The sequence below is a fragment of the Cebidichthys violaceus genome, unplaced genomic scaffold, assembly GCF_023349555.1.
Source record: "Cebidichthys violaceus isolate CVI_PGR_0920_01 unplaced genomic scaffold, fCebVio1.0.p SCAF_21, whole genome shotgun sequence".
In the NCBI taxonomy this organism is placed as follows: domain Eukaryota; kingdom Metazoa; phylum Chordata; class Actinopteri; order Perciformes; family Stichaeidae; genus Cebidichthys; species Cebidichthys violaceus.
The window spans coordinates 3,679,868-3,702,994 of NW_027176384.1; the positions used below are offsets into that span (position 1 = coordinate 3,679,868).

The following is a 23,127-nucleotide window of genomic DNA, read 5'->3' on the forward strand; positions in this document are numbered from 1 at the left end:
CATCAAACCTCACCAACATCCTTCCTGCAGAGAAACCGCTGGAGGGAAAAGGTGATTAATGTTCAGGCGAAATATCTTAAGTACAACTAAGAGAATACAGTTTGATCAAAAATGTTTATTCCATGGTGAAAACATTCCAGCCACACGCGCACACACACCCAATTTTCTTTTTACAAACAGCGAAACTCCACAGTAATAATGCATGTGAGGAGACAAAAAAATCATCAAAGTGACATAAGCACAAAGTGATTGGCTTTTGCAGTTCATTCAGAAATAAGAGGGAACACTTAGAAAGTCTTTTCAGCTCTGTCCATTGGGAGAAAAGGAAAACGACTGATGCTGTTTTTTTATTTTCTTTGTACTTTAGGAGAATATCATCCTAAGGCCATCTTGAGAGAGATCTCGCGTCCGTCTGCGTGGGACGGACGCGAGCGAAACGTCCACGCGCTCCAGATTCAACGGCGATTGTTCAGGCTGCTTCTGAAAGGCATCGGCGGCTCTAGTAGTGAGTAGTTCATGGACTCCTTTTCCCAGAGTTCATCAGCATTCCTCTTTGATGTAGATTTGTTCGTCTGTGTCGGACTCCAGGTGCTCCAGCCGGTCTGTCTGTCCGTTCATAATCTCATCCGGGGTTTTCATGAACCTGGTGAACGTGACACATGTATTTAAACTTCTGTTGTAGAATAGATCTGAATATGTCGTGACTAGTGTGACCAGCCACGTTTAGAAAAGGTATCTTTGAGTTGCTGTACCTGAATAGAAGTCTTTGTCCAGGCTCTTTCCTGATAATGTTCAGTTTGTAGTAGTGTCTCAGTGCTCGCGACATCTTCTCGTACGTCATGTTGGTCCTGTTCTGTAAGAGGCAAAAGAACAAAAGTGTCATAACTAAATGAGACGTTTTCTACATCTTTGGATGACCTGATCCATTTAGAGCTGCTTGATCTTGTAATTAGCTGTTTTAATGTTGTATCATAAACTGCTTAGTGCTAGTGTTAGGAAGTTAAACAAGTCATCTTTACCTCTCTAATATCTATTTCATTTTGCTGTGAAAGCATCCATTTCCCAAAAAACTACATTTTACAGGATTACATTTGAACACATTGTGATAACGTTATATTTTACCTTTGCCCAATACTGTTTTTTGTAACCAAACAAAGCTCTTGAACGCATCCTAATGTAACTCAGTGCAACCTCCGTGTATGTTAACTGTTAGCTCGGCTGCTAGCAGCGTGTCACACACCTGAGCACATGCTGTGGTGGCTCTCAGCCACACACCGTGTTTAAGCACAGTGCAGTACTACTTTGTCTAATCAGAGGCTCGTCGATCGAGGCGTCCCTACTTTAAACTGTCCTAGAGAGGACAACTTGTAACGTGCAGTCTGATCATAGACGACAACAGCTGCACACCCGGAGCCCGCTGAGAGTGTGTGTGTGTGTGTGTGTGTGTGTGTGTGTGTGTGTGTGTGTGTGTGTGTGTGTGTGTGTGTGTGTGTGTGTGTGTGTGTGTGTGTGTGTGTGTGTGTGTGTGTGTGTGTGTGTGTGTGTGTGTGTGTGTGTACCTTGTGATTTCCCCAGAGCCTGGCCAGGCCATTGGGGTCCATGATGCGGAAGACTTTGCTCTCTGTATCCTCCCAGCGGATGTAGTTCTCGTACCTGCTGTCTGACAGGAGCTGGTAGACGTAGTCCCACAGCAGCCTGCAGTCTGCATGGGAAACACAGAGTGAGTTTGCATGAGATGGATGGAATTTGTTTTGTGATGCTCAGACCATTAAATAAGAGAAGTCATGTCTCTGTGAGTGTCTGCTCACATTGTGACGAAAGCAACAGATTTAACAGAAGTGTTACCTGCTATCCGTCCGATGGGTATTTGTGGCTCTTCTGGAGGAGACACGGGCATGATGACGTGGTTCCTGTAGAGCGCCTCCTCCTGCTGCTGCAGTAGATGCTGCTGCTGGGACAGGGCTATCTGATGGTGGTGGCCGTGGAGTTTCCCCTCGCGCCCATTCTCCAGCGTCGCCTGAGACGGGGGCCCACCGCGGCTGTGCCTGAAGTCCATGGCGGCACCCCCGCCACTCCTGCTCGGACTGAGGAGCAGGGGGTTCATGATGGCGCTGGGCATGAGCTGGATGACGCGAGGAGGGCCCACCTCCTGGCCCCCGGGGCTGCCCGGGCAGGGGCCCTCTCGGGGCGTTGCGCAGCGGCCGTTGGGCGCGGCCGGGGACACCGACAGAGGGTACATTTCCTCGGACAGGTGGTGGTTGCTGTCGGGCAGCTGGGAGAAGGTCTGGAGGTGGTCCTCGTTGGCGGCGCGGGGGTGGTTTGGCTCCGGAGGGGAGCGCCTGGCGGTCTGGTGGTGGGGGGAGCGGGAGCGGTGCCGCAGCTCGATGGTGGGTGGATGCTGGGGGAGCGGCTCTGAACCACGTGGGGCCCGCCGTACCGTTTCTGTGGTTCCAAAAGATACAACATGGGATCAATACCAGCTAACTTATACCGTCTTATATTCAAATACTTTGTCTTGCTTTATATTAAACTGAACATCTTTCTTGCGTTAAAATTTAATCTAGGATGTTCACATTAGTTTGTCTGAATCTCAAGTTGTAAGAAGCCTGTCTCTACTTGTGTCTGTTCAAAGTAACAGAGAAGCAGAACCAGAGCACATGGAATGTTGTAGCTTTTCATAGTTTTCACAGCCGTTTAGAGATTTGACAACTTGTGCAGTAATGCGTCCCCACTGCAGAGGTGCTTATTACGGTCGGTGCCTGGTACCTTTGTATTCTGGCTTCACACAGAAAAAGACCACTAGGCGTCACTAATGTCCTGCGGTCAGGTTGAGAAAGCTGATTATGGTATTTTTTGAAGAGTTTCAGTAGAAGTTCTCTGGAGGTGGTGGGAATTTTGCTTTGATTCCTTCAGGCACAGGCAACCGGGAAATAATTTACAAAGTGGTTCAAAACAAGGAAGACTGTAGAGACAAATAGCAGCAAAGCTGCATCCAGCCGCTGGAGCAGTCGAGGGTGATCTGCGGTTTGTTTAAACAAAGCAGTATTTCCTTGTGGAGCAGGTTTTACTGCCAACATGTGAAGTTACTAATCCAACCCATCTGATGGTGTCTGGGTCATAACCACAAAACACACTCTGGTATTACACTGAACAGGAACATTGCTTCCTCGATTACAACAAACACGGGTGCAACCTCTTTTAAGAAAATAAAGTTAGTGTAATTATGAATACTCATCTACAACTTTACATTTGGTACATATAATTACAGTCTTAAACAAGTAGCATCAGTCCTTTAGAACTACAAAATGATGAAACAGTGTCAGCCAATAATGGGTCAAATTAGTCGACTTATTCATAGCAACAAAATTCCATCATTCTAGAGCCACTTATGGAGGAACGTAGGTTCTAATAAAACCAAGCGTGGGTCTGTAGATAATGCCGTTTATGGGACTGACCTTCAAGCTTCAGGTGCTGCGAAGCGCTTTCAGGCAGCGAGTGGAAGGAGTTCCCAGGGAAGTAGGCCGACGGGTAAAACACGTGGGGCTTCCTCTGCTTCAGGATGTGCTGCAGCAGCTCGTACAGGACGTCCCCTGCAGACACGCAAGAGGTCAGAGGTTAGCACAGGTAGCCTGCGTAAAATGGGAAGTTAGTGCCGGCGTCATCGGTCAGAATCCGGTTCCCCTTCTTCTCTCTGCTTTCCAGGCAGCAGGGAGCTTGAGCAATAATGGAAGAGTCTCTGAGGGGGCAGTTAGGGTGGCGTTTCAGGATGGGGCGTTAAGGCAACTCAAGACTTATTATAAAAAACATTTCCGAGATATTCCAACTCCTGGTCTGTTGACTTAGTGAGTGTACAGCTTTAAGAAGAAGTGTTTCTACATCAGGCGTTGCTAGTTAGTGGGCAACTTGAACTAGATGTTGACACAAGCAAACGGGCCGTAGCTCTATATGACCCTGGCGTTCTCCTTTAAGTGCTCGTACAGTAGTGGTGACACCGGGCACAAAGCCCCGAGCAGGAAGCTCACAGAATCATTAACAGCCGTTTGTTTTGCCTCAACACCGGCGGCTCCTCTCCCGCCAACGGAACACTTCCACGGTTAAAGAATAACTCTGATTTGAACAAAGGCTGCCATCACACATAGCCTGAGTTATTTTTTTTTAAAGGCTTACCATAACAAGGAAATGATTCTCTTAAAGGAAGTGATGTTAAACGCAGGCACACAAACACACACCTTTCAGTTCTCACTTTCTGGTCCTGTTGAGCTACAGTGTGTGGGGGGGAAATTCCCGCTTCCTGATGCTTTGACAGTTTGCTTTGATTCTGGATTTTTATAAATGCTAGTTTCAAACTTCACGTGTTGGCTTAAAGCTGCTCACAAAAGAACATGTTTATCGTTGTGACTCACAAAGACTTTACAGAAACAGGAGAAAGTGTCATCTGACAGTTACTCATAGCCGATAGACGCACAACCCTTTGTGGCTTTATATTGGTCCCATTAAAAGTGGTCAAGTCCAAACACGAAGCTTTAACGTAGCTCTACAAACTGCATGGCTTATTGTGGGACGTGAGGTTAAGACATTCCAGGAGAAAAAAAAAAAAGTGTTATTCTTAGAGCGTCTACAAAAGGAAACTATGGCACACAGCAGGGACTGATGGGAACTGCACTCTTATAATCCCCTAAAGGAGGAAACAGACACATTGCCTGCCAAATCATTTGCTCGCTTCCCGAAAACGACTTTTTTTTTCTACTGATGTCACTGACAACAGGGCCAAGACACCAATATTAAAATGTAATCAATCGCTGTCGGCTTTATCTCTCCACACACTGTTTTAAAATAATGTTATCATAGCGTCCACAGTTGCTGATGCATGAAACCATTTCACAACTAAACGATGTCGGTGTCACTGTGACTGAAGACAAATAATAAAAACCTGTGATGATGAATCACGTTTTCCAATTTTTTTTCCCCCCAAACCACGATTTCTTAACAGGATGTGAACATTTTTGCAGAGTTGAAATGGAAACACAAGACTGACACCAGCTGTCAGCTGGGCCACGTCTCTCTATAGCTCCAGTTTATTCCTCACAACGTGGAATCAAATGTAAAGGGAACACATAGATACACTGAACCAAAGCTTACTTCCTCATTGGTTCTACAGAGGATTAATGACTTACTAAATTAATCTGTTTAAATCAAATATATAAATGCTGAAATAAATGAGTACTTTAAGTGTTGAATTAAATAAGATAAATTAAAAAAATAGAATAAAAGCTGAATTAAATACATAAATAATATAATAAAATGCATGTTGTTGGTAATTGATTGCAAAATAAATAAGTGTCTTTACATTTTTACAAGTCAAATTATTTTATGTATTTATCCATATTAAGATCTTGCAGCAAGCTAACATCAGTAGCAGCATAAAGCTCAGCTTTGTGTGGAGCGGAATCGATCATGTGACCAGTTGGTTCAGTTTCATTCATTTATGTCCCAGTTTATTTCAGCATAGATTATGCATTCATTTTTAGTCCTCTGTATACAGCTCCCACACTTTTCCGGACTTAAGATGACACTTGTTTCCAGGCTGTGGAGGGTTTCTCCTTCGTCTTATCTTAATATTTCACAACGCTGATGACTCGTATCATCCCACTCTTATGACCCACACAACCCTGACCGACCATGTGTTGTGTACAATTCCAAGAACACACAAGATTTGGAATCCTGATTCATGTCAAAACAGAAATCCAAAAGCCTGCAAAGGAAATCAGTTGACTTATTTTGCATTATTCTCATGCGCCCGGCAGCTGGCATTGCCGGGGAGACAGTTGAGGTTGGTTTGCACTTCCTGATAAACCGTCCTCTACTTCCTCCCCCCAGCAGCCTCGCTGCAACCGCTGCCTCCCTCCACTGTCGCCTGAACACTGCCGTCTTCCCTCCTCTGCACTTTATTGATTTTTAAAGGGTGTAGTTTTGCTGTAAACACATTGATTTTAAAGCTACATTGGCACAAGGTTTCATGTACAAATAAACTGTAATATTGGTCGAAACCACAAAGGGACACATCGGACCCCAAACTACATTTTGTTGTGATACAAATGTGTGGTCATGTTTATTTACTCATCTGTGAGGACCCTAAACTATTGGTGTAGTCCTATCAACCTTTTTAACACTGCAGGTGTTACTTTTCCTCAGAAGAAGAGCTTCTATGTATAGTTGCACTTATTTTCCATGATTTGTTTCTGTTTCCATGATCTAAAACTGCTCTTCCTCCCTAGCTGGTAACTCCTGTTTTCCAATCTTGTTATTGCTCCAGTTGGACTATAAGAACCATCTAATGCAATCAATGAACGTGACTCATTTTAAAAACTTTTCACTGATGTCTCCAGTTTTCCCCAGTCTGGACTAAACCCCTATTATCTTTGTGAAATTCATGAGGAGGTGGAAATAAGGCCAAACAAGTACCGGAGTGGGGAGATCGATAGCGGAAGTCCTCCTTGGTGAGCAGCAGCAGGGCTTTGCCGTTCATTTGGAAAGAGCCGCTGGTGATCGGCCGCAGGGCGAACTCCTTCTCGGCCCACCGCAGCCACTGGGCCACGTCCTCTCTGCTCCAGAAGACTGGCTGCAAACCTGGAGGTTGCGGGAGAGATGATGGAGGAAAGGGAGGTGAGACCAGGGTTTGGTAAAGAATCAACAAGGCAGAGGGGATGGTGGAAAGGAAGGAAGGAAAAGAAGGATGAGCTCAGCGGAGAAGGGTGCAGAAGGACGGGGGTTGGGGGGGAGTGGAAGAAAAGAAGGAAAGGCAGGAAGGAGGGGAGGGTTAAGGAGAGAGGAAAGGGGGAGGGGGAGAGGAAGGAAGGAGGCAGAGGCAGTAAAAAGGATATTGAGGAAGTGGAGATAAAAGCCAAAAGGAGGGAGTGATTACGGGAACGGCAGCAGAGATAAAGAAAAAAAAAGATGAAGGAGGAGACCGAGTCAGAAAGGGAGAGGAGGTTAGAATAAAAGATTAGGTGATGATAAGTTAAAGGGAAGAAAACGGAACGAGTAACACGGATAAAAGAAGGGAGGGGGATATGAGAAAGCGAGTCCGACTGTTATTGTATTTGATCTGTTCAGAGGAAGGACAGTTTATTAGTTTGTGTATAAATGGACAAGGACACATGGAGGGAAAGACAGCAGAGGAAACAGCAATGATAGTATCTCTTCTTTTCCCTCCCTCGCACTCTGAAATGTTTCTTTCACTGCCGTGGGAACAGGAGTATAAAACATCTGCACTGGTGACCAACAAGCATCTAGAGGCATCGCTGTGAAAATAACAATGAGAAAAATAAGCTCAACTTGAGCATTTCTCAGATCAGCTGGGAGAGTAGAAATAATCTGTTTTTTTTCTGCACACAAGTTAGATAACAGATAATAGCAAAAAAGGGAACCAATCATAGTCCAAATTAAAAAGAAGTGTCTTTTCATGCCGGGACGCCTCTCAGCAAAAAGAATAATATTGATGAACTGTAAAGTGTGCAAACCATCCTGCTTTGCAGTAACTTGCACTGAGCTGCGATGAATTTCCACCTCGTGAAAAGTATCTTGTTCTTTATGTTAAAATGTATTATACATTTGTGATCCTGCTAATAATCCTAATTTCTACCAAATACATCTGTAATCTGATTACGTCAGTTTTCTCTGTAACTGTAAGGAAATACAGTTAACTTTAGCCTTATTGCGTAACACCGTCCCATGTATTCCATTACTCCCCATGCCCGGTTATATTAGCTTCCTCCCTCGACCGATTGCCTTTTCTATGGAGTTAGAACAGAAGCTCATTTGGCTTGATAAAATGAGATTATGAGATTTATTTTCCACTACTGAGACTATTTCTGAAATGTTTTCAAACTCTGATATTCTTGATATTGTCTGACATAACACGATTTATATTTAACATTACACAAACATTTTTTGACTTTGGTTTACACAGATATGGCCACCTTGTCGCATCATTTTGCAGTCTTGTTGTAACCCAAAGATTTACAGTATGACACACACACACACACACACACACACACACACACACACACACACACACACACACACACACACACACACACACACACCAGCGTATAGCTACGATCAGAACATGCGTGACACCCACACGGAGCATAACTACTCGTTTCTTACATCTCACTTATCGGCCGGCCTCAAACACTTCCTCTGGGAGTCGGACAGCTGTTATCTTGGACCGCCAATGTCACTGTCAGACAAGTAATAGGAACCTTGTGCTCGCTTTCAGCCCCCCCCCCCCCCCCTCCCCTCCCCTCCCCCACCTGTCAAACAGAGGAAGTTTTCACAGAGAGCAATCAATATAAAATGAAACCCTGTCTAGATCGTCAGATTTCCCATTGCTCCCCTTCCCTCCCAGTCCTCTGCAGTCACAGAGCGGCCCCAGCGCTGCCGATAAGCCCGGGAAGGCCTTGGTTATCTGAAGCACAGCTTACTCTGACCCTCCACTTGTCAACAGACATCCTACGAAAGTGTCAGGCATCGGGATGCAGGTGTTTCACAACCACAGGAGCAAGTGGTGGGCCGATAAGGAGCCGTATTTCTTCCTATTTTTTACTGGGTTTCTGGGATTGGCCACGTTATCTCTAGCCCCGAGTATGTTTAATATGCTCTATGTAAATCCTTATGATGTATGATTAGAGCAGTATCCGTAACCTTAATCAATAATACGGTTAAGTTGTTTTTTTAAACATAAAATGTGTCCGTTTTGTAGCTTCTGCAAATGATTTTATGTTACATTTGACTGGATTATATTACAAGGATGGATCTAGGATGCACTGGAATACTCCTACATCATTGACCTATCAATATTGAAACAAGCAGCCATCTGCACTGCATGCAGCAGCTGTACGCTCGTCTCTGGTGGTTGACTTGTTAGAGCAGCGAGGCCGGGGCGGGCAGCGGTGAAGCCCGGGTCGCGGGGTCATGGCTGCGGTATGCTCTCTCCAGAGCCGGAGAGAGGCGCTGCTCTGCCAAAACCCCTCCGAGATCCGGTCCGCCGGCCTAAGCCATCTGCACAGAGCCCGAAGGAGGAAGCAACAAGGGGAGGAGGAGGAGTAGGAGGAAGAAGAAGAAGAAGAAGGGGGGCCCAAACAAACGTGTCCCACAACGCACTTTGGCAGGAAGCAATCCAGCGTGGGCTACGTTTCAGAACAGGAAACTTCCTGCGGTAAGGTTAGAGAGCGACGCCGGGGAGGTTTATTAGCAGACAGCGAGACGGAGACGAGAAAAATGAAGAGTGGAAACGGAAAGGAAAGAGTGATGAGAGCGGCAGCGCGTAGAGTGTGAGGACCAAACAAAGACGCAAGAAGAAAAAAAAAAGAGGAAGGAAAGTCAAACAGGAAGAGAAACGGATACTTGGCCGTCGCTCAAGTGGAGTTCACAGAGTGGGACATTCATGAGTTCTTGCTCATATGTGATTCTTGTGACTGCATACCTGCTGCGGGATGTAACCAATGTGTGAAGCGAAGCCTGCAAGCTTGTTCAGAAAGCTCATATTTATACCGACATACATCCAACGCATCCTTCCTTTACAGTGGTGTACTTCTTCTACTGCCACACGGCTCACTTGAAAGCTACGCTGTCACTTGTTGCCGCCTCCGCTGCAGCCGTTGACACCCAACTCCAACCCCAGCATGCACCTGTGTGCTCTTGAGTCTGCGTCTAAATGGTAGCCGGATCAACCCTCGAGTCTTGTCCAATAATATTTAACCCTGTACTCGCACATCACACTAAGATGAATTTACAGCGAGCCATAAAACGTCACCATTTGTTTTCGCTCTCTCTCATTGACGTGTGTCTTTGTCTTCGATGCTAACATTACTCAGCAGGCTGCCAAGACTGTGACAGTTGTAGGTGAATCACAGAGATTTACTTGCAGCTGCGTCAACGCTGATCTTATCTGATTTGCAAGTTTCGAGACCTTGATTTGTACCTCGCATCCATGCGATGCAGACAGAAACTGAAGACAGAAAACCTTCTGTCGCAGTGCAGCCAGTGAGACAAAAACATCCTTTGCTTACTTAGGAGGTGGAAAGTAAAAATGGACGTGGAGTGAGAAAAGAACAGACACTCTGTTCCCTCAACACGTTCACACACTTCCTCTGATAAATTTTGTCCTCTCTGGTTTTCCTTCAGAGAATCTGTTACAGACGTGTCGCAGGTTACGGGAAGAAAATCAATTTCAGTCTTCCTTGTCATCGGTCTGCCTTTGTTGAATGCATCTCAGATTCACTGTGTTCATGAGAGTGAATATGTGTGTGTGTGTGTGTGTGTGTTTCTGAGTATGTGTGTGTTTACATTGAATAAAACCCTCAAGCACGACAGCAGCAGGATCCCAAGCCCTTGACTAAACCGTGGGCTCCTAATCCTCTCTGATGACACATAATTTTCACTTTGCGGTTTCTCAGGCCCCCGCTCATGCACATTTGACACACACACACACACACACACACACACACACACACACACACACACACACACACGTTGCCAAGGCAACTCATAAGCGCTCGGGATGAATGAAGGGAAGAGGAGGATGAGATCACTGGTATCGTGTTTCGTTGTTGCGGTACAGAAGCCCTCAACTTCCCCTTGCAGCCAGACGAGTTAATGAGGTCCGTCCTGCTGCGGAGTGCAGAGGTCCGTCAGTGTAGCTCTGCACGTCCCATCAACACTCGCACTGCTGCCACACCGCTCCTTGTGTTCCTCTCACCCGACTGAACGGCTGCCTCTTGATACGTCGACTTGTGAGTGTGACCCCCCCTCAGCATGTCCCATTTTGCAACAGTCAGCGGTAGTGACGTAGTATTAAGACAGTGAGGAAGACTAACTATGGAGGGAGGGGAGGTGGATAGGTCAGGTGTAACTGAGCAGACTCATCACACGATATACAGTTGTGGTCAAAAGTTTACATACACTTGTAAAGAACATAATGTCATGGCTCTCTTGAGTTTCCCCGTTATTTCTACAACTCTGATTTTTCTCTGATAGAGTGATTGGAACAGATACTTCTTTGTCACAAAAAACATTCATGAAGTTTGGTTCTTTCATGACTTTATTATGGGTTAACAGAAAAAGTGATCAAATCTGCTGGGTCAAAAATATACATACAGCAGTGCTAATATTTGGTTACATGTCCCTTGGCCATTTTCACTTCAATTAGGCGCTTTTGGTAGCCATCCACAAGCTTCTGGCAAGCTTCTCGTTGAATCTTTGACCACTCCTCTTGACAGAATTGGTGCAGTTCAGTTAAATTTGATGGCTTTCTGACATGGACTTGTTTCTTCAGCATTGTCCACATGTTCTCAATGGGATTTTAAGTCAGGACTTTGGGAAGGCCATTCTAAAACCCTAATTCTAGCCTGATTTAGCCATTCCATTACCACTTTTGATGTGTGTTTGGCGTCATTGTCCTGTTGGAACACCCAACTGCGCCCAAGACCCAACCTTCGGACTGATGATTTTAGGTTATCTTGAAGAATTTGAAGGTAATCCTCCTTCTTCATTATCCCATTTACTCTCTGTAAAGCACCAGTTCCATTGGCAGCAAAACAGCCCCACAGCATAATACTACCACCACCGTGCTTGGCGGTAGGCATGGTGTTCTTGGGGTTAAAGGCCTCACCTTTTCTCCTCCAAACATATTGCTGGGCATTGTGGCCAAACAGCTTGATTTTTGTTTCGTCTGACCACAGAACTTTCCTCCAGGAGGTCTTATCTTTGTCCATGTGATCAGCAGCAAACTTCAGTCGAGCCTTAAGGTGCCGCTTTTGGAGCAAGGGCTTCCTTCTTGCACGGCAGCCTCTCAGTCCATGGAGATGCAAAACACGCTTGACTGTGGACACTGACACCTGTGTTCCAGCAGCTTCTAATTCTTGGCAGATCTGCTTTTTGGTGGTTCTCGGTTGACTCTTCACCCTCCTGACCAATTTTCTCTCAGCAGCAGGTGATAGCTTGCGTTTTCTTCCTGATCGTGGCAGTGACAAAACAGTGCCATGCACTTTATACTTACAAACAATTGTTTGCACTGTTGCTCTTGGGACCTGCAGCTGCTTTGAAATGGCTCCAAGTGACTTTCCTGACTTGTTCAAGTCAATGATTTGCTTTTTCAGATCCATGCTGAGCTCCTTTGACTTTCCCATTGTAGCGTTTGTGGGCGTTTGTATCCAATGAGCCCTATTTAAATGGCCTCAGAGAAGTCACCAGCTGTAGTCACTCATAATCACTCACAAGAAGTTAAGAGGCCATGCTATGAAGCTCATTTCATTGACACAACTTTCTAAGTCACCAAAATTGCTAATTCATGTTGCTGTATGTATATTTTTGACCTAGCAGATTTTGTCACTTTTTCTGTTAACCCATAATAAAGTCATGAAAGAACCAAACTTCATGAATGTTTTTTGTGACAAAGAAGTATCTGTTCCAATCACTCTATCAGAGAAAAATCAGAGTTGTAGAAATAACTGGAAACTCAAGAGAGCCATGACATTATGTTCTTTACAAGTGTATGTAAACTTTTGACCACAACTGTATCTGATCCACTGTATTTTGGTGGTGAAGCTCAAGACACAAGACACGCCTCCATTACTGCTGTGGACCTTCCTGAATGGACAACAGGCTGTTTTCAACTAGTTCTGTCATATTTAGCCGTTAAATTAGACACGTTTTCAGTAGCACTGGTTGATGAATGAGACTAAAGTCTACAAGAGCTCAGTTTCTGCTGCATATTCAATTAGAAAATGAACCATTGAGATCTAAAAAAACAAAAAATGTATTGAAAAGAATAGACTTGTTTTGTAGCATAACGAGTAACTTTTAACAAAAGTAATGTACAGTCATTTCTAAAAAAAAACAAAAAAACCCTGTTGTGTTCTCTTTATTTGTGAAACTGGAGCTAAACTGCACACATGCTATGTTTTGAGTCATACTCAAATCTGAAATTCTCAGATATTGTTTTCTGTTAAACTCCTGACTTTCAACACTCGAAATATACATATCATATATTTCAGCTTAGCTCGACCTAAATGAACTGTAACCACATAAACCAAAATGCAGTGTTGCATCGGTTTGGCCGGGACTTTGCTCTCACAACTCAAAGCTCCTTAGTCACTCAGTTGTTCAGTAAATGTTTGCCTTTTCTCCCGAAGCAGAAGTAGGCGGATATTGGTCTTGCTATCTCAATAAAGAAAAGGTTTTTCTTCCTCCAGACAGAGGAGGAGGAAGAGGGAAGAAGGAGGAGGAAGGCTGACCATGACCTTCTGACACCCTGACTCAGGGACATGTGGGTATGAGAGCTACACATTTCCACAGTCAATGCTCACGCTATTCATCTCCCCTCGCCGCTTTGTGTGTCTCTGTACATTGATTCCCTGTCAGGTGGGAGCGGCAGGGCGCGCACGCGCGCACGCGCGCACGCACGCACGCACGCACACGCACCTCTCATATTCATCCTCCGCTTCCTCCACCGACATGCGAGTGCCCGTCCCCGTCCAGCGAACCTGGACTCCATCCAGTCAAAACAAACATAAAACAGATCATCAATCACGCGCAACTTTTATGGCCAGGAAGTAGAGCGACCTGTTTTTTGATAGCTTGTTGTTGAGCACAGGAGCAAGCCGGCTCTTGTAGGTTAGTTCCTGAATCCAGCGTCAACTGCCACTCTTCCTTTTGTTCAGGAGCCAATTTTTTTCCCTCTCAGAAGCAAAATGCAGAAGCTTCAAAGACATTTGTTCAAATCAAAAGGCCCCTGATTGTCTGAACCCCCGGCGCGCACACACACACTCACACTCCTTTAACTTGTCAGAACCAACTTACAAGTCATAGTAATTTGTGTCTGTCAAATGTTAAAAAAAGTATTCACTTAAGAATCCAGTGGTTTTGTATAATGGACCATATTAGCCAATAGAAGTCAGGATATCTCAGCCACAGCTGTTTTAGGTTTGAGCATTTTGTTTTGAATCTGTTCCTCACACACCCCCAACTTAACGAAAGTGCAATATTAAATCTCCGGAATGCCCCTTTAATAGTTTGCCTGTTGAGGAAGTTTAAGTTTCCGTAGGTGGTCTGCTCACTGCTAATTCTAAATAGCCAGCTTCTCTTTCTTATTCCAAACATGTCGGGTATATAAAACACGTCACTACCAAAGCAGGTGTTTATGGGGCAAATGGAAAAGATTAAATTAGCTGGAGATTTATGAAGATGATCAGCATTTTGGGCTTTTGTGACTTTTCCTATTAAAGCTTTAAAACAACACGCTGTCAATCGTTAACACAAGTGTGTGTTTACTGTGACGTTTAGAGTAAAGCAATGCCCCCCCCCCCAGTCAAAAACACCATGTGGAGTGTGTCGCGAACAGGAAGAGAGAAGGGGGCTGCGCTCAGCTTACTCGCTGACATGTGAGAACAGTTTCCCTTTCAGCACGCGCGCACACACACACACACACACACACACACACACACACACACACACACACACACACACACACACACAACAAAAACAACAACATTTATTCAGGAAGCGCCGTCTGCCCACTCAGGAAATTCCTGAGGACAAGAGCTGCTTCCAGGGGCAGGAAATTTCCCCTCAGAAAGACCAAACACACACACACACACACACACACACACACACACACACACACACACACACACACACACACACACACACACACACACACACACACACACACACTCTTTATAACACCAATTTACCCACACAGTGAAATGGGTAATATACAACAAAGAGACAGAGAGAGAGAGAGAGAGAGACCAAAGGAAGTTGTGTGGGGGGGGTTGCAGTCATGTACGCTAACACAAGCACACTTACACACACACACACACACACTACCTCTGGCAAGCTTTGCACAAAGACTCAAGATTCACTCACACTCATCCACCCACTCGCACAAGCATGCATAGTGCAAAGCCAGCTGTGAGAGAGCACACACACACACACACACACACACACACACACACACACACACACACACACACACACACACACACACACACACACACACACACACACACACACACACACACACACACTCTTGTTTCCATGGACATGGATCTTTTAAAGCCTCCAGTAAGATATTTCTACTCTTGCAGCCACTCTCCTTTGTATCTCATGCATGTTTATTGTTAAATAACACTGTTTTAGACCTTTAAATAATTCAGTGTTTTCCCACTGACTGGCTCTCGGTTGCGTCATCCTCTGAGTACGTGGGAGCCGTGTCGAACGACGTTGCCTAGATTGCAGTCGAATTAAAAACCCGACGAATCCAGTTCCGTTGGTTAACGTCAGCGCTGCTTTTGTTACGCGTGGTGGCGAAATCCCTCCCAGGCCTTTTAGCATTCGAGAAACAAACAAACAAAACATCACGGGTGGTTGACAGCGCTGCTTAAAAGCTGTACAGTGTCTCAGTGGGGCTCTGTCTATTTGTGTTTCCAATTTTGAGCCTCAATATGTCATCATGACACATCTGGAAATTTGAAAAAGTTGCCTACGTCAGCACTCCGTGCCTGCTGCATCAGTGTGTTAAATCCAACTCGTATTGCATTACGATTAAGCAATATGACAATGAGGTTAACATGGTGTTGTGTTTGTTTCTAAACGTTTGGCTTAATATAAAACGTTAAAAAAAGTTTTTTTTACCGGCCTAACCCTACTTTATATTTCTAGAAATACCCTCTTGAGCTTAAGAGTCCATATATTTATACGCAGTTTAGTAAAGAAATACACAAATTCCATGTTTTGCCATGAGTTAGATGAAAGGATTGATACCTCCACATGTTTGGATGCTAAATATGACAACGCAGAGGTGCTGGTAGGTGGATTTTTATTATCTTTGGACAGAGCTAGGCTAGCTGTTTCCCCCCGTTTCCAGTCTCTATGCTAATCTAAGCTGGCAAGAACGCGAACAAGCACATAATGCAGAATTATTCCTTTAAGCTTTAGAGTTAAAGCTTATAGTTAACGCATGCTTCAATAAAACTATGGCCTTTCATCAATCTGAGGTTGTTATTGTCTCTTAGTAAATACTTCACAATGGAAATATTAATGATTTTTTTAAAGCTGTTATCCCATTGGTTTATAGTTTTGAATGATGCCTCCCTCTTTCATACTACGCCAACACATTACAGAATTACAGTGTTAATAAATACAACTCAGCTTCGACTTCAGTTCACATCTTGTTCACTTTGTAAACTAGATATAGCTCAAATAGGAAATATGCTCTACTGTACTATAGGGCTTTTGTTTCTAATTAATCTTTATTTAAATGTATTTGTCAATATCCACTGGTTTTGTGTGTGTACATAAAGTATAGTTTTAGAATTTATTCTACCATGGATATCAAGCATATTGGGAACAAAAAGTTTTTTCAGAACAAATCAATCTTATCTTAAAAAAAAAGTTACTATAAAGCATGTAGGTATTGCACATATTCAGAGGTGTTTATATTTAAATGTCTTTTCCAATGAAAAGAAGAAATATTACATTTAATTGAAGGTTTAGTCCTTCGCATAGAGGAACCACAAAAGGGAAAAACCTGCTAAAATTCAAAAGATTTAGCAAAAAACCAACACACATAAAAAGATGAAGGCCAGGATGTTAACGCAAATTGAAAGCAAGTTAATCAAAATACATCATAGTGGGCGATTACAAAAGAAGACCATTTATTCCAAACATATTAGGGTTTTGTCATGTGATGTCGGGCTGAAAGGGTTAAAATCGAGCCTGGTAGCATTCTTTAGTGTGAGGAGCAGGCTGCAACTCTCCCCGATCTAATCCACTTCCTCCCCAGGAAATGGAGAAGGCGGATTTCTGCCCACACTGCAATTTCCTCCCTCATTTTTTTTTTTTTTCTCCCCCCCCCCCCCCCCCCCCCCCCCCTCCCCTCCCCTCCCCTCCCCTCCTCCTCCTCCCTCCTCCTCCCTCCTCCTCCAGCTGCTGCTGTTCCCCCTCCGGACAGAACTCCCTCTTAGTGTGGGGGTTAATGAGCGGCTTGTTTTCCAGCAAATGTGTGTTTAGATAGGCAGGAGAAAGGACGAGCAGAGACGTTTAAGACTCAAAGACACGTTGATGTCTGTCTGAGAGCCCCGACCGGCAGCAGCCATAAACTAAACAAAACAAAACAAAAAAAGTGACATTTTCCTGAACCGCAGATGTGCTAGAGTCACGGCTGTGTGAGGAACTGTGTCTGCGATCTGATTAAAACAAAGAAGGACTTCCACATGTCTGCGGATGTGAACTGACCCATCGGTTTACTCGACAGGAAACTCAACGCGGACCTGTTGAGCGTTCTTCCTTTTTTCTGCAACAATGCAAAAGGGGAAGTGGGCCGAGGGAGTTTCCTGCGCGTCTCATCCCTGCCGAGCGCCCCCCACAAAAAGCCCTGAACTTCACACTCGCTCGAAAAAAGACAAATAAATAAACAAGTTAAATATTGACGGACGCATGGACAAAAGCAGGCCTGGGTTGCTCTTTGACCGTCGAGCCTATCTCTTGGCACGGCTCCAGCCCCGCCTGCTCTACGATTGGTTCAGCATCAGTGTACCGATGCAAATCAACCCAAGTGTCCCAGTGTTGCGGAATTGAAATGTGAAAACATATTTCAAAAGATTTTTATTTTTCCTTTACTGCCTCACCTGCAGACTGTTTGCTTCCCCCATTGCTTTCTCTCTGGGTTCGTTTGACTCCACAAAGTCCAGGAAGTGTCACAGCTGACCACTTCAGGTGAATCTAACACCTACAATTGGTTTTCCGCCAAGTGGAAAGGTCGCCTTTGTTGTATTGCCACCGTATATTTGATTTGTTCTGACTGAAAGTAGCTAATAAATAGACAACCGGTGCGTCTAAATAACAGCCACATGACATCCAGTGAGCTTGTTAACTGGTCTCATCAAGAACTAGTCGGATTCCAGCAACATCGGCTGTAGCTCATCCTGCCCTTCACACCAGCCATGTTGGCACATTTCGACATTCGCTGGCACGTTTCAAAGTGTGACGATGCAGTTTTTGCTTCGATGACTTTGGGTTAAAAGGAGGAAATGCTTAAACACCGTGGCACAAGTGGCATCACATCAGCAAATCAACTCAGAAATGTCAGTGTTACAACAACATCTTAACTACCAGAGGTTTACCAAAAATCTCGCAATATGATGCGTATCACGATACAGGGGTCATACCAGACCAAGTAAGGCTGAATCAGCAAAAAGTTAATTGGTTATGAATTGAACTTTTCCTGATGTTATTTAAAATACCTTATTTCTTCTTTCAAAAGTAACAAGTCTAGCTTCAGGAGTCGCTATTCCTGCAGAATTGCAATCATTTTTCCGTCACTGTTTTTCAGAAAATGTAAAGCAGCGCTGAATATATTTAGTGAAAACATGATCCATGCAGAGATAGATAACCTCAAGCATCAGTCAGACGCTATGTTGTACTGTATGGCTTTCCAACTATGACGAGCTGTTTTGAGGGGTGATTTTTCTTAATAGCAGGGGTCTTGGTCCCATTACCCCAGCCCTCCTCTTCTCAAACCCTTTCTCTTCCCGATCAGTTTGTCATCTTTCCACTGCGTGTTCCTCCGCTCCACATTACCTGCACCTGACTGCTGTGTAACTGTTGGCTGTTCCGGTGCAGTAGGTCTGTTGGTTCCGGTCCAGTGGTTTGAGTGCGTACTGAAAAAAAGGTGTCTGACCCCGGATCTGCTTCAACGCCTCCCAGCTGAGAGGTCCAGCATGACTCAGGCAGTATGTAATATGTACGTCTCGTAATGTAATGTGTGTGATAATGTATCTGACATCTCGAAACATATTTATTTATTCATGCTGCCTGCTAACACCAATAGCGGTGTTTGTTACTCTCTGATAGTGCCACTTGCAGAAAGAGATGCCACAGTCCCCACCCACACAGTTTGATTGACAGGTCATTTCTGGGAGGAGACCGATAAAATTATAAAATAAAATAAATCAGACTTCCCAGATTACAACTTCAACCAAACAGAAACATTTACAGCGTAAGACTCTAAAAACACTGACAAATGTTTGACTGATCAATGCGCGTAGGAGTCACTGCTCATCTGTGTGTGTGTGTGTGTGTGTGTGTGTGTGTGTGTGTGTGTGTGTGTGTGTGTGTGTGTGTGTGTGTGTGTGTGTGTGTGTGTGTGTGTGTGTGTGACTCACGCAGGTGCGCAGGCAGCCTGGCAGGCTCGTCCTCCATTCGGCTGGCTGGCCTCGCGGCGGGAGCATGGACGGGGGAGGAAGTGGAGTTTGGCAGCGGGTTCGCGGAAGGACTGAAAGAGCTCCTCTCCTGCTATGAATAGACACAGAGACACAAAGCATGGCTCACAAAGCTCCACGACGCACCGGCCCTGAACCCAAACAGCCCCACGCCAACTCGCCTCAACCTCGCCGTGCACCCACAAACACCGCCTCGTCCCAGTTTACCTTGCTCCTGGTAAACCGTCGCGCCGCGTACCACATTCTGGGGCTGCACATCTCCAGAACGCCACACATGCATTTTAGGGTGTGTTGTTTTGCGGCGCAGTAAAGTACTAAACCAATAAAATGCTCTGTTTGTGAAGATGGCAATCTCTGCATCTTCAAGATGCATTAGTGGCTCAGAAACAACACAGCTGGATGTTTATAATCTATCATTTGATCTATAAAATGTCTGAAAATATATAAACATTTCCATCACAGTTTCCAAGAGCTTGGGGACCTTCAAGTGTTTGACGTAAGGATGCCATTATTTTAATAAATAACAATTCAGTAGATTTATGTCCATGTGTGTATTTGTTACATTTTGTTTAACTTCTCAGAATTTGACGTTATGAGCTTGGATTTCTTGTTTTGTCTCCATCAGTCCAAAACATGAAGATTTTTGGGTTTGTCAGACAAAAATAACTATTGTAGGACGTCACCTCATGGGCATCTTTCACTATTGTATTCTCTGGCATTTTATATAAATGTAGAAAAGAAACAGCAGATATTTGCAGCCCAACAATAAACCTACACGTATAAATGGCCCATTTGATTCGATAGTAATAATATGTAATTTTTAATCTTGTCAAGCAATACTGTTCTCTGTACCAGGATAATTGACCTTTAGAGCAACTATTTTAGAAGTTGTTTCTTCCAGATGTTTTATATCTGAGTGATAAGTATATAATGTGTATCTGTATTTTGACCTTTTAAAAAATAAATAAATAAATAAATAAAAAAAGAGGCCAAATAGAGTGCCTTGTTTTTATGGATCAGCACAGGGCAGATGTGGTAGCAACAAGTAGCAGTTATTGTAGCACTTGAATTCTCTTTGCCACAGAAACACCTGTTCCATCACCAGGACAGGCTCACACACTCACACACTCACACACACACACACACACACACACACACACACACACACACACACACACACACACACACACACAGTCTGAACGGAGGGTATTCAAGTGAGTATTTGGACGTTTTGAAGAACATAAACCCTCAACTGAAAAATGTTTCTCTGTGAATTCAGATCAGATCTTCTTTATTCTTCCCCCAAAAAAATGAAAAAGCCAAACACTTCCTGGATTAATTTGCTGCATCTCTCCCGTTTTATATAGTTCTACATGAAATCTCTTTGGATTTTGTCGTTCGGAGACAACCAGCGATTTGAGTACGTCACATTGTGACAGGCAATGAGACCCCCCCTGTATAATAATAAGCAAATAATCAATTCTTCAAAAGTTGTTAGTTGCATCCCTCTCAGGACACTCTGAGATGTTAGACACTCTAGTGCAGCTATCAAATCTAGGTTACGGTGGGAGTTTTACCAGTCTGTGGTCATTCTGTGGACTGATGGTTTCCATTCCTGCAAATGAGGGCAGAGCACGAAGCCACTTTAGTTTCTTAAGGAAATGAAGCGCATTTTTTCGCTGCTTCTCCCTCCAGTTTCAGCCGGCTGTCACCACCCAGCAGCCGCTCCGAGACCTGCGCACCAACCGTGTGCACCAGGAATTTCCTTTGGAAGCCAAGCAATAATCTTTCAGGCTTTCCATTTCCTCCGCTCAGAGGCGAAAGGCCTCTCTCTCCCCCCCGTCCACTCTCTACAAACTCGGTTCTAGAGAGGGAGACACTGCAGGGAAAAAAGGCAAAGCTCTTTGTGACACAACTGGGCTGCAGCATTAGGGTGAAGGGGAGTCCTGGTGGAAAACTTCTCTTTGTGGAGTGCTGATGGTCTTCCTGCAACCGTGCAGAGACTGACCAGATTTCCCCAATGAGAAAACAGCCCTCATCAACAAAAGGCCATATAACACTGTCAATGAACAGCTTGCATTGAGGCCGACATTGACTTCCCAAATAATATTTCTGTCATGGTCCTATCAGGTCTGCGACTAACAATTAAATCAACAAGTCAGATAATTAATCAGCAAAAGGGCAAAAGAATAGTAAGTTCTGAGAGCCCATCTTCAACTGTGTTGTTTCTTCTGACCAACAGTCTTCAAATCCTCACATTTGAAAAGCCAGAATCAGTGAATATTTGCCTCTTTTGCTTACGTGCAGGACGGAAACAATTAAACGATAATTCATTTCTCTTTTTGTGTCTAGTTCCTACTGGGACTCAGAGCAGGTCTGCGCCGATCCTCAAAGACTCTAATCGCTCACCATCTTCCTCTTCCCCGGGGCTGCGATTGTAGATTATTTCCATTACTGATTGATGACATTTGAAACATTTAGATTACGACATGTCAAACACGAAACGGCGGCACCACAACCACAAAGTGTCTTTAAATTGTTTACACTGTTTGATCAGCAGCCACCAAAGCCAAATATATTGATTTGAATCATTGTTTTAAAGACACAGAAAAGGAAATCCTCACATAGAGCAAATGTTTTTGCTCAATAAATAATAAATTGATTAACCTAAAGTTAACCATTAATTTTCCAACCATCCAATTAAAGCTATAAAACAGAGGAAACCTTTCACTTGATTTGTTTACTATATGGTCACTCAAGTTGCAGTGTACTTTGTTAGTCAATGGCAGTACTCCTATCCCAGCACAGTATCCCTAATGTGTAGCAACCTAAAGGCCTCTCCAACAGTGGGTTTACCAGCCCCTCGTTATCCCCACCGTGTTGTTGTGACTGCACGAGAAGCCTCCTGAACGGCTTTGACGCGTAAGTCGCTGCGCGCGTTTATAAACGCGTTGTGTGTTCGGTTAACAACGTGTTTAGCCCGCTGGCTTCGCGTCACTTTAAATCGTTCGTTTTATTCAGCGTGTCACGGGCAGTCACGACTTCTTCCCGTCAAGCAATGAGTGGAGGCGAACTACAAAAAAAAGCGTGGGGGAGCCGCCGCGAGCAACAGATGACGAGCAAAACAAACGTGCCTCAAGTGAATGGCGCTGTGCAGCTCGCGCTCGAGGGGGCTAAACACGTCTGTTAAGAGGTGATATGCTACACTGTTTAAATACACGCCGTGAGTTTTTAATATGAGGGGTTAAAACACCCTAAAAATGTAAAGTGTCAAAGGGGAAACAAAGAGGACCGCGTTACCTTGTTCGCAGCGGAGGAGGATTCAGACATTATCTCCCGTCAACTTCTCTCCTTCTCCTTCCACTTTTCCGTTGTGCCCTCTTCTTTATCTCCGTCTCTTCCCTGTAGAAACACACTCAGCAGCAGCCCGACTGCTCGGCTTGTTGTTGTGGGAGAAGTTCTTCTTTTCTTCACATAGCCTTGCTTTTTCTTTTATCTGCTGGCCGGCTCCATAGCGCGGCTGTCGGTGTGAAAACTTCTTTTGTCTGCGTGTGTTTTCCCTTCATATGTCGGCAGCGTGCTGGTTAATAATCCCTTCCTGGAAGAGCAAGTCTCTCTCTCTCTCTCTCTCTCTCTCTCTCTCTCTCTCTCTCTCTCTCTCTCTCTCTCTCTCTCTCTCTCTCTCTCTCTCTCATTGATCTGGATGTGTGTAAAACGGCGAAATGACGTGAATTCCCAGCATTGAGCCTTGCCCCCTTTTAAAGGGAAACCCGTAGCAGGAAGCCGCAGCAGTTCGCAGCTGCATACACACAACTAACAGATACACCGCTGACTGACGGAC

General features: G+C 44.5%; 1 protein-coding gene across 2 annotated transcripts; it reads right to left on the reverse strand.

The window, feature by feature from the left end:
* Nucleotides 1-100: 100 nt before the first annotated feature.
* On the reverse strand, nucleotides 101-22,891 carry etv6 (ETS variant transcription factor 6). 2 transcript variants are annotated; one of them, XM_068716953.1, is made up of 8 exons: nucleotides 22,587-22,891; nucleotides 19,230-19,356; nucleotides 6,463-6,627; nucleotides 3,456-3,590; nucleotides 1,846-2,442; nucleotides 1,560-1,702; nucleotides 753-853; nucleotides 101-643 (listed from the first exon to the last, which is right to left on the reverse strand). In XM_068716953.1, exons 1-8 carry the CDS (start codon nucleotides 22,614-22,616, stop codon nucleotides 541-543), a joined length of 1,401 nt encoding a protein of 466 aa, XP_068573054.1. In that variant the 5' UTR covers nucleotides 22,617-22,891; the 3' UTR covers nucleotides 101-540. The 2 variants fall into 2 exon arrangements, with proteins under 2 accessions (XP_068573054.1, XP_068573053.1); XM_068716952.1 differs by having other exon boundaries at nucleotides 19,230-19,359.
* Nucleotides 22,892-23,127: the final 236 nt, after the last annotated feature.

What these genes read in the sequence shown, in the direction of transcription:
- etv6 (XM_068716952.1), bottom strand. Translation starts at nt 22,616, where the DNA reads ATGTCTGAATCCTCCTCCGCTGCGAACAAG. An exon ending in CCTCCTCCGCTGCGAACAAG is followed by an intron (nt 19,360 to 22,586) that starts GTAACGCGGTCC and finishes GTCTATTCATAG; the next exon opens with CAGGAGAGGAGCTCTTTCAG. An exon ending in GGCTCTGGGGAAATCACAAG is followed by an intron (nt 854 to 1,559) that starts GTACACACACAC and finishes TGCCTCTTACAG; the next exon opens with AACAGGACCAACATGACGTA.